This window comes from Crocodylus siamensis, chromosome 2 (assembly GCF_052110815.1).
Source record: "Crocodylus siamensis isolate JL-2025a chromosome 2, ASM5211081v1, whole genome shotgun sequence".
Taxonomy (NCBI): Eukaryota; Metazoa; Chordata; order Crocodylia; family Crocodylidae; genus Crocodylus; species Crocodylus siamensis.
In genome coordinates, this window is record NC_143396.1 from 184,935,177 (window position 1) to 184,947,189 (window position 12,013).

The 12,013-nt window shown below is 41.2% G+C and overlaps 1 protein-coding gene across 1 annotated transcript in view; it reads right to left on the reverse strand.

Moving 5' to 3' along the window:
* The window catches only part of OTOG (otogelin), a 206,966-nt gene that overhangs the window by 18,866 nt on the left and 176,087 nt on the right, over positions 1 to 12,013 (reverse strand). Inside the window, exons 43-50 of the mRNA XM_090032569.1 lie at positions 10,520 to 10,714; positions 8,485 to 8,697; positions 7,284 to 7,388; positions 6,017 to 6,127; positions 4,369 to 4,470; positions 3,775 to 3,873; positions 2,771 to 2,811; positions 236 to 311 (exon numbers count right to left, since the gene is read on the reverse strand). Coding sequence (XP_089888695.1) covers positions 236 to 311; positions 2,771 to 2,811; positions 3,775 to 3,873; positions 4,369 to 4,470; positions 6,017 to 6,127; positions 7,284 to 7,388; positions 8,485 to 8,697; positions 10,520 to 10,714 — 942 coding nt within the window. The remainder of the gene's footprint in view (positions 1 to 235; positions 312 to 2,770; positions 2,812 to 3,774; positions 3,874 to 4,368; positions 4,471 to 6,016; positions 6,128 to 7,283; positions 7,389 to 8,484; positions 8,698 to 10,519; positions 10,715 to 12,013) is intronic.

A 12,013-nucleotide genomic window follows, 5' to 3' on the forward strand; every position in this document is an offset into this window, starting at 1 on the left:
TTTCCCCGCTTTGCTCTCCTGCTGTGGGAATACCCATTATGAAGGGGGAAACTGTACTCAACTGTATGGTTAGTAAGGGGTACTGCCAACTATACTGATTTTCCTGGGCTTTGCCTCCCTAGCTTATTTGTAATTCAAAGCAATGCTTCAGAGGTGAACATATTGTCAACCTTAACGAAACTGCCCTTGGGAACTGAAGGGACATGTCTTTGAACAAAACTATTTTCCTACTTACCACATTTGTACATAACACAGTTGCAGACATTTTTTGTGCTGTTCTGGAACTGTTCATCTATCTGCATTTTCTCCCCCTGGTCATACAAAAGGAAAAGAGGCAAAATGATATCACAAACAAATGACAAGCCCCAGTGTTGAGGGTTGAGTAGAACAGTTAATACAATAGTCTTTAACTCCTAAAAGCCTAGTTTGGGATGAAAGTTGTCACTTTCAACTGAAAATCGATTTAGTATCTAAAACTTAATGGAAATACATTTGCAGCTTAGAAACTAGAATAATGATTGGTGCCAAAAGAGCATACTACAGGAGAGGTTTGAAACTGACATGGAAAAACTATAGCAGGTCAAGGCCAAAATACAAAATCCCTACCTCCTACCCCTGCACACTCTGCTAAGAACCTACCAGCAAAAAGAAAGGATTTTCCCTTATTGTCTGCCTTTTCTAACTGGTTAGAAGATCATATTTAATGGAAAGGCAATTCTTAGGGAGACAGAAGGTCTTCATAGATAGAGCACTAGTCTGTTGCTCATGAGACCTGGGTTCTATATTCTAGCCTGTGACTTTATGCAAGTTACTCCCTGTTCCTCATGCCTTCAGTGGTAAAATGGAGATACACTAATTCTTTGTAAAACAGTTGAAAATCTAAGGTGAAAAGTATCATATAGAAGCTGGTATTGCTATCATTTACTATTACACTAAAATTCATAGATGTTAGGGGCTGGAAAGGACCTTACAAGATCATCAGGTCCAGCCCCACTGCACTCAGGCAGGAAAGACTGCTGGGGTCAGATGACCCCAACAATGTGAGTGTCAAGATGCCTTTTGAAGATTGCCAGGGTGGGTACCACCTCTGGGGGGAGCCTGTTCCAGACCTTAGGCACTTGACTTTTAAGGAAGCTCTTCCATATGTCCAGTCTGAAATGATCTTCAATCAGTTTAAATGTCAAATTAGATTTGTTTTTGATATTTCCCAAAAATAATACATTTTCAGTGCTTGGACCATGACTCAGCACATGCCTCATTGTTTTCCTGGATTTTGTCTTCCATCATTACTTTTTACATATGTTTTAAAATCACTGTGACATTTTATCAGGGATATCTTATTATTAGGGCTGTGTGAAGCTTCAGGTGCCGATTCAATTTGGAGGATATTTTGCCAGATTTGGCAGCCCGATATCCAAATCCGAATCAAATCAGACCAGTAAAAAGGCCCAAATTGATTTGAAGCTCTCCAAATCGATTCAGAAAAGATTCGGAGACCTTCAGAGGTTTGGGCAGTCCCCACTCAATTCTGCAAGGAGCTGGACCCAGACTCTGTGCTGGTAAGTAGGGGGTGGAGGAGCAGTGGCTGGAGGAGGCAGGAGGGGACCATGGGGGGACCCCCACCAGGTCCCAACCCCTGTCTGCTCCCCCAGCCCCTCTGAGTGTCCCCCAACCACTCTCCCAGACCCCGCCCCCCCGTGGCTGCCCCGCCCAGCTCCAGCTTCTGGCTCTTTAAAAAAAGCCACGTACTCACCAGTTATTGCAGCAGCCACTGAGGCATCTGGGGGCTTGTTGTAGAGCACCCCATGCAACACGGGGTGGGTCGGGGGCTCTTCAAAAAAAATAAAAAGAGCCAGGAGCTGGGGACCAGGCGGGGCAGCCATTGATGGGGCTGGGAGAGCAGGCAGGGGATGCAGCCTGTCCGATTCGGAGATTTGGCCAATTCAGCAGCAGGCAAATCTCGAAAGCAGATTCAGCCGAATCAATTTGGGATAGTGATTTGAATCACCGAATTGAATCACCGTCCTCCGAATCTGCCAAATCCAAATCTGAAACGAATACTAGCTGCTTTGTGCAGGCCTACTTAATATACTAATTGTGACAGGATAATATTAAAAATTACTCATTATTTAAATGTTTGATTCTGGCAGATTAAAATCCAAACCCTGCCTGGATGCATACATGCAGTTCCTGTTATGTACATTTCAAGGCAGGGTTTGGTCCTACAAGAGAAAAAGCAAATTAATATTTCCTAGTTATTTTAGTGTGCAGGATATTTTTGTTGTGGGTTTTAAAATGTGTTTCTAATAACTTAAGTGTTCACAACTAATATTTTACCTATATTATACAATAGTTATCTATATATATATGCTCTAAAGCAGTGGTTCCCAACTTTGTTAGACCCTTGGAAAATGTCAGCTCTAAGAGCATGTTCACTCTCTTTATGGCCACAGAAAAATAATTAGAGCAATTCTTCTGTTGCAGAGAACTCAGAAAAGCCACAACAGGTCAGAATACTTTTGACACTGTGAATTTCTATTTGAAATCTTTGGGTTTAACTTGAGAATCATGTTTGTACACCAGCAGTGCTAACACTGTGTGACCCCCCTTCCCAACTCACGACCCCCTGGCAAGGATCTCATGGGAATCACTGCTCTAAAGCAATTTTAAAAGAGGAAAAGACAAAAAAGTTAACACTTCCCTGACATCTTAAATAGGTTTCAATGAGAAAATGATAAAATAATATATTTTAATCAGAAGAGTTCCATACCAGTTTGCACTCAGGTTTAGGGATTGTGTCACATGCACATTCTAAAACAAAGCACAACAGAAGTTATGATTCAGAACACTATCTTGACACTCAGATGAAAACAGTGTCAATGATCAGAAACCCCATTTCCCAAATGATCAGTACAGATCATGTCTCATGATCTGGGTACAAAACTGTAGTAAATTTTCTGTTCCACCCTGAATTCCAATCCTAATTTCACAGACTACATTCTCCCTGTAATGGCAAACTTCCATATAAGCCTGCTGTTATCAACCATTATGAACAGTCCGACATCTACTCACTTTGCCCTTGCAAAGTGACACCTGATGTAAATTATTATATCAGGTACCAGACAACAGAGAATCGAGATCGAGACATTTTGTAGATAAAGGTGATATCATGCCACCTTGGTAAGCAACCTTTGCATAACTCAGTGATCAAGCGGGTAACAGATCCCACTTCATATTTAAGGTATTTGTATAAAGGGTAAGAAGTATTAAGTACGTTAGAGGTCTGTTACAGGAATGAGTAAAATGCTATAGACATGTAGATGCTCATAAGAAGGTGTTATAGAAGTTTGCAAGCAATCTATTTGTTGGGTGCAGTAACACTGTACAAGAATTTTTTAAAGTATTAAAACATCTACTTACAATTTTAAAACTTTTAATACATTATTTATGCATCCTAAACATAAAGAGTAAACTGTTAATACTGGAAGTTCCCCCAAATTGCTCTGCAAGTATGTAGCATCATTTTATGGTCTCTCCATAGACAGAAAAGTTCACAGATAGTAAGAGATTCCTTCGTAGATACTCTATTCCATCTGCTCATCAGCAGGTGTCTGTGGGAGACATCCTCAAAATGGCCTGCTCCCTGGGTAAGTATAATACTATACTGTGTTACAGTGCAGAACCACACTCCATATCTTGGACAACGCGGTAGCCTTCACACTAAGACACCACATATCTTGTCAGCTTATTTGGACTGAAAACTGAATACTTTACCACATGTACGATATGGGCAGCACTTTTCTGGACTCCATACTTCTACCAAAGACATCCCCAACACACATTTGAAATCTGGACAGCGATAAATTTCACAAACTAAAACCAAGGTAAAGAAAATGCAATCAGCTCGTGGTTCTGAATAAATTTTTGATACAGAGAAACATGAAATAATAGGAAGTAGAAAGCTCACTTATTAAATACTCAAGAGAGCACCTAGCATGTAAAATTGGTGACCACAAATGCAATGTTATGTAACATGTAATAAAAATATGCAATATAATTGCTCTTAACATTGATATATTTGAACTAGTTTTGAAATTCATAGGGCTAATCCCGATTAATCTCTGGTACTATGTGTCAGGAATTATCCATATCTGGTCATGAGACAGATGTTTCAATATTGTCTCATGAACATGAAGTATTCAACAATAAAGAGTGCATGCTTGGCCATAAATCAGAGATTAGATATCCCGCTCCAGGTGTGCATAGAATCTAACCTATTTAACACTGGACATTTATGAGGGTGAAATTCAAAGCAGTATCTCTGCTACCGTAAATGAAGTCTGAAGAAAAATAATGAAGTCAACCTACCACACTGATATGCAGGACAACATCTATCTGTAGTGTTGCCGTCTACAACAAGCATTTCTCCTTCCTGACATTTTGGAATTTGATCAGAGCAAGCCCCGCATGCTGAAGGAAACAAATGTTAAAATCTAAGCCTTAGAAGAAAACGGATGATGTTTTCATTATATAGGAAGCACAGCTATTCATGTTTGTCTCAGGTGCCTGAGGAGGGAACTGCATGGCCTCTAGAGAACAGGAGATCAATTTTAGATCAGCTTTCCCTTCCCTTTTTTACATGGAATAACTATCTTGGCTACTTATGAGACAAAGGGGAAGGGACACCTTTGGGAAGGCTAGTCTGCTGGTGTCTTATAACACTTCTACTCTGCCTGAGCTCTGACTTTGGCTCCTACAAGAGGCTTTTCCCTTTATACTTGTTTTATTCTCCCATTTGAATTCACGACAAAACAATAATACTGAAATTTTGGAATCAAAGGTGCTTTCAGTGTAAAGGTTCACAGTTTTAACCACAGGGAGAAAGCCAAGAGCCTGAGACAGAGAGAAGGCCCAAAGCCAGCACACTATTTCCATGTTAACAGAGTACCTTAAATGCTCTGAACTTAAGATACTAGGTCAGGAAGATTCAGTCTGTGCTCCGCTGAAAGCCATATAGTCAAAACATAGGGCACTTTTACACATGATCTGGGGGTGGGAGGTGTTAACGGGAGCAGTTCCAAGCGCCACTTTAATTAAAGTACCGCAGCATCTTGCGTATCAGCATCCCCATGTTTATAAATGGGGGGGGGGAAGGGGGTGTTGGAGGGTCTTGGATTAAAGCTCATTCAAGTGCCCCTGCCACCATTTTTAAGCACAGACTCACTGATACATGAGACACGGAAGGCTGCTGGAGCACGGTAATTACCACACTCCAGCGGACTCGATTAATCAAATCCACTCCAATGCACTCTAATTAGTGTCAGAGCAGCCCCCGCACTTGTGGATGGACACCCCTAGAATCTATCCAAGTGCCACTGACAGGCACTGCCTATACAAGAAACAACCAAACAGTAGCAATGGGAATCTTTCCAGTTGCAAATCGGACAGGGAAAATATACAGGAGAATCTCACAGGACTGAGACAGGCTGATATGACAGATGACAAAAAGGACTAAGACACATTCATTTGCCTTCCCTCCTCCCCAGTCCTCTCCCCCACATCCACTTCCTAGAATCATCTGGGCAATTTTATCTAATAAATTTCCTACCATTGCCCAGGGTCTCAACTGTTCCTGCTGCACAGCATAGTTTCTGAGGCCTTTAGGATTTTGTACTGAAGACCTAAGTCAGTTACAGAGTGTTAGGAGTGCTTTGTGATGTTAAAGGAAGATCAGTTTGGAAGTTTTTGATGACCCCATAACTTCTATTATAAAACTGCCTATAATTACACATTGCTTACCTACCGTTTTTTCCTTTCCTCACTTCCCCTTTGCTGGAATCTCCAGCTTTATTCCAGTATCATGCAATCCCTAGCATAAGCACTCTCCTGCTGTCATTTCACATGCCCTTTGCACTCAATATACAACTGCTCCATACAGGCCTTACACAGTTGTGTGGCTCTCCTTGCTGTAGCCCTTAGTGCTAACATGCCCATTCTAAATAAGCAAATATCATACCACATATATATGATAGACAGCAGGTGCTCTCCACGCGAGCGGCAATCAAGGTTTGGTCTTCCCGGCAGTTTGGAGTCTGTTCCATTGATGCACACTTTGCTGGATCACATTCTAAAACAAGTGTAATATTACTTGATTTTTGTAGTGTCAGCATTTGGCAGAAATACAGTACTCTACCTCCAGCATGAGAGTAGAGGAGAAAGAAGCCACAAAACAACCAAAGCCTAGCCACTCTCAAAACCAGAATCATAAATCAAATAAACATATCACACAAGAAGATAAGCAGGCGTATAGATCATGCAATTCAAATGCAGAAAGCAGAGGAATAGAGAGAGCCTATGGGGCAACTTCTGTGTCTCCTTACCTAAAACTTGGAGGACAAAAGCAAAACTGATACACTTGGGTTGAGGTCTATGAGCTATCTAGCCTCTTTAGGATAGTCATATACAGAGTGGCTCAAAAGAGTCTGATGTTAATCCACTTTTCAGCACTTTTACTTATGAGCCAAAAAAAGGATCTGTGTGCACCAGACTCAGTGCTGGCTTCCAGATACCAGCAGGCACACAGAGGACAATGGGTGTAGCAGGTCTCAAGCCACTGGGATATAACCCTTTAGGGTGTAAAATCACCCTACTAGGAACATTAGTGAGTCCCTTTACTCAGCACTCTACAGACCTAGGTCCCATTTCTGCTTAGTCCTGACATAGAAGCCTCATTTGCCAAAGCACCGCAGAATCACAGGGTGTTTACACACGTGCTCTGGAGTGGGGGGAGGTGCTATAATTAGAGCAGCTCTGAAAGCCACCGTAATTAAAGTGCCCAGAGTGTCTCGTGTATCTATACCCCCACGCTGAAAAACAGGGGTGCTTTAACTTGTTTTGCTCCCACCACCATTTTTCAGCATGAGGATGCTGATACACGACACTGGAGTCTGCTGGAATGCTCCAACAGACTTGATCAAATGTGTAATTACAGTGCATCAGAGAAGCCTTGCTGCACTTGTATAGGCACCCTCCAGAAATCCTTCCTCGTGACCCCCGAGCTTCTAAGTCAAAGTGAGTCCTGTACATAGACATATTAATAATGAAGTCGGCACTGATATGTTTTCCCATGAAACCCGATTCATTTTGCGAACGGGCTAGTTTTGCCACTACCTGTTCACAGTGAAGTGCAGTGAGACTTTCTGATCTATATGCTTTTATAAAACAGAAATTCTGATGGAAAAAGTAGTTGGGGTGGGGAGGGGTGTGGTTTAAAAGGTACCTACCACAAGTGTAATTCGGACAACAGGAATCTTCCTGGTAATAAGCGACCAGCTTTTCCAGGACTTTACATTCAGGGATTAATGGTTCACAAAGGCTCATATTGCAAACTTAAAAGAAATATGCATACAAGAGAAAAAGAAATTATGAACTTCTAGAATTTTCAGTAGAGGTAAGAGATATTAAGTGGAAAAATATCAAACTGTAATTGCAGTTCATCATTAACATTCCCCAAATAAAAACAAGCACAAGCAGAAAAAAAGCTAATGGTGGGATTTGTTTAAAGCGCCCAGTGGAAGCAAAGTTAGCAGAAGTCAGAGCTAAACACTTGTGAAAATTCCAAAAATCCACTCCTTGCGGGGAATTTATTGCATCTATCCAATATCTTTGTCAATGGCTAGAAAATAAACAAACTTGCAACTTTTTCATTCAAAAATGAATCTTCTAGCTAAGTATAGATAGAAAGGGGGTTATTAAATTCTGGATTTTATGCTATTTTGCTTTGCAAAGAAGATAACCAATTACTTGTTATTTTCCTAGTAAATAAGGGATTCCTTTTATTGACTCATCTGTATTTGAATATATCAAAGCAGGGGCATCAAACACACAGCCTGCATGCTAGATTTGGCCTGTGGAGCAATGTCATCCAGTCGACAGGGTTTCTGGAGGGGCTGGAAATTCACCACTGGGGCAAGCAGCAGTAGCTTTAACTCCTGGTGACTCCTTGAAATGACAAAGCAGCTCAGGGAATCGCAGGACTTAATGCCTCCACCACTCATCCTGCCACCAAATTCTCAGGTCTGGAGTCTTGCTGGGGACTCATTTCAGCAGTGACAGGATGAGCGATGGCAGTGTTGACCCCCACAGATGCAGGAGCTGCTTGCCCTACCACTGGAGGTAGGTCCAGAATCAGCCCACAAGGACCTCTGCATTTTGGAACTGGCCCACAAGGAGCCCCATGGCCCAGATCTGGCCAACTTGGAAACTGTCATTAAAGTATCTGTAGGCTCCAGTTGTTTCTAGCAACTGTTACAAGTACAACTGACACTGAAAGGAGCAGACACAAACTTCTATTCACATTAAATTAACAAGTCCAAACAACCAGAAAAGAAGTCCTCCTACCAGGCCAGTACAGAAGCAAGCCATATAATAAAAGAAGCTGTATATGCCAGGAACAAAATTTCATATACTGTTAAGTATACTTACTACAGATTTTCTCAGGACAACATGTGTCATCACTGGGAACAATCAGGGCTAGCTCCCCAAAGCGCTGACATTCCAGATCATGAACACGTGAGCAGTTGTGTTCCACAGGAATAATGGTCTCATTGTCAACACATTTGTGCATGCAGCATCCACTCAGAGAGGTCTTCCAAATCTCACCCATTGCACGGGGTGCTCCTGAACTGTCTGTACAGGCTATATTATTGTGGTAGAAGAAGAAAATATTTTATTGTGACTTCAAATGGGTACACCTCTTTATACATACTTTGTAACAGGTGTGTAAATTATAAACTTTAAGGCCAATGGCAGATGTTAAGGTGTGATGCACAATCCCAACAATCACACCTCCTGCCATGCCACACATGCACAGCTGGAGATGTGATTGTGGGATCAGGTACCAGATCTCATCACACCATATTACAGGTACATGGGGATGTTATTCCCCCTGCACCGGCAATCTTCATTCCCGTCAGTTGATGCAGCATGCGCCCCCGCAGCTGGGAGCTACAAACACTGATGAGGCTCCTAGTCATGGAAGTGTACCACGTACTCTGAACACTGACAGATCGCTGTGCTCTCCCAGCTGGGACCCTCTATCAGCTACCCAGCGCTCCCAGCCTCTGCAGAATGGGAGTGTGCTCCAGAAGCTGGGAGCGCTAGCCACACTTTCAATTAAAGGCATGACAGGAACCAGCAACAAAGTACACATATTTTGTATACTAACTTTGTTTTTAGCAAGCCACTACCTGAATGAGCACATGGCTAGGTCACTACCTAAGACATGATTAACTAATTAAACACATCTTAAGTGTAATGTGTGTTAGGGACCAAAGTCTAGGCTACCACCACTGTTGGTGCTCACCACCTGGAATGAAAGCAAAAGGATGCATTCAAATAAAAAGACGGGTGGAAAGACAGGCATTGAAACTGCCCCTACAGAACACTCCTAAATTGGCCATAATTCCCCCAGCAATTCTTACTGCATGACTACCTTCACTTGATTCTGCACAACGCCATAGTCTGACCTTTTGCACTGGATGCACTGATACAAAAATGATCACAGATGGTATGCTGATGATAAAACAATTTTACATTTTTCACAGTTCATATAACGTGATATTATAAACGACAGCTCTGATGTTTCTATAGAATCCAGCATAATTAAATCCTGATTTAGGACTGTGCAGACAGGCATTACAGTGACAATTGCAGTGACAGATCATGACAATGCCATGGAATAAAAATACAGGGGTATAGGTTGTAGCCGTGTTGGTCTAGGACATAGGCAGACAAGGTTCTTTGGGTAAATCTGATATTTTTTATTAGACCAATGCTTTCTCAGCCTGACAGAGTATTTGTACTCAAAAGCTTGCAAAAAAGAATTTTTCCAACTATCTGAGTTGGTCTAATAAAAGATATCAGATTTATCCAAAGAACCTTGTCTGGCTATGGCATAAAAATTGCATATTCACCTAACTATTCTAAATTAATAAGGAAGGTATTATGACTACTGTATGCATTTTGTATGCAGTTTTAGCATTAGCAAAATGGACTCCTTAACAGAGCTAGGCTGAAAAGGTGATAAAGAAAAATCTAACATGCAAATAATAAGGTACAATGCTATATACAAAATGCAAAATGTTTATAATTCATGAGATCCCTCATTAGAGATCTTATCCTGAGTAGCTATCTGTCCTGGATCCATTCCAGCAAAGACTCCAGCTGAAAAGATTCAACTGAAGGATGTGGGGCTGAAATATTCCATATGTAAAGCTAGGCAAAAAAGGACCTTCTGGAAGAATACCTTCCAGCTGAGTTTAAATGAGATGGAGCCACTTTATTGGTTTACCCAATAGAGCAATTGTCCTCACCAGAGTTTCAGTTTAAATCATATGCAGTACCCACCAAGCATCAGCTCCAACAATTAGATCCAGAACTCTACCAGTTAGGAAGATCTATTCAAGAATCTAGTCATCCCTTGGCAGACAAGAAATATAAAAGGCAAATCAATGCATACCGCATTTCTCCTCTGGAATACAGAGAGCAGAGTGAGCACGGTGTAGGATGTTCCCTTCAGCACAGACACACCCCTCAGTTAGCACCAAGCACGATTCTGAATCCCAAGGAACAGGCTCACTATTCTGGCAAGTACTTGGAACATCACAGGCAGGTATGCAAGCCTGGTAGGAGAAGTTTTCAGAGCAGGAAAAGGCTAACAAGGAAATAAATAGAGCACTTAAGACAGACCATCATTGTGAACACATATAGCCTGAATGCTTACTATCTGGTAAATAATTAAACAAAGAGTACTGTGTTAACTTTGTTTCATATTCCATACATTGCACTGATATGTATTGATTAGCATTCAGATGCAATCAATAAATCCATGTAGAACTGTCAACAGCAAATTCTGCAAATACTATATAACTTCTTTTTCTTCCTATTATACTCCAGGCAACAGAAAATGTTTTGGAGGGGCAGAGAATATTTCCCACCACACTGTTTCTTCTTTAAGAACAGTTCAGATTTGAAAAAAAATACATAAGCATGTTGATCCTTACACAGAATTTTGGTAATAGTTTCAACAGTTGCCAGAGAAAATGGTAAATATACACATTACTGGAGTATGTGGGCAACCTCTATGCTTAGCATATTTTTTTGGAAATAATAAAGTGGGGTTCATAAATTGCTGTATTTAGTAGTTACTAAAAGTAATTATTGCTTTGAATGATGAACATTGGTACTGCCTTTTGTATTCAGTACAAACTACATTTTCCATGTTTTTCTAGCACCTGTACATATATTTACATGAGGCATATACATAGAAACAGGTTGAAATAAGAACAGCCAGTCCCTAGACTACAATATCTGGCTTTGATGCAGTCCTTTGTGATCCTCAGCTGATCGAAATCAGCCCTTTAATGCTTCAAAACCCTCAAGTCTTCCATTTTCACTTACAACCCAAAACCATGTTCTGGCTTAGCTGATGCTTCTTGATTTGCATAGGAAGGTTTCACTCTTTCACACAGCTCTTCACAGGTCTATCTGTGGTAACCCATAAATGGAGAACATTTATGGCCAGGATCCTGCAGCCAGTAACATAGATTTAGAGGGAGAGATTGTTTGTTTTTAGTAATGATCAGTCTCTTTACTTTAGTGATAGCTGACTACTGTGCAGACAGGTATCCTGAAGAATTTATGGATGACAAGGGTATTAAATGGTAAACATGCATACATTATATGGTCTGCATATGGCTCTGCAAATATCTAGTGTGAGTACTGCATGCTTAGTCTGTCCCAGTATACAATGATGCCCAAGTGACTCAGGGATATGTGATCTGGAATGATGGCAATGAGGGGAGGTCAAAGCTCAGTTCTCACAGGGAGCACCTGCTCAGGAATGGGAAGGCTCTAATTAAGACAAATACCATGAGAGCTAGTTAGGAGAAGGAGCTGATCTTACTTAACTCATTACTACTAAACAGTCCTGATGCTCCACAGGAAAAAAACA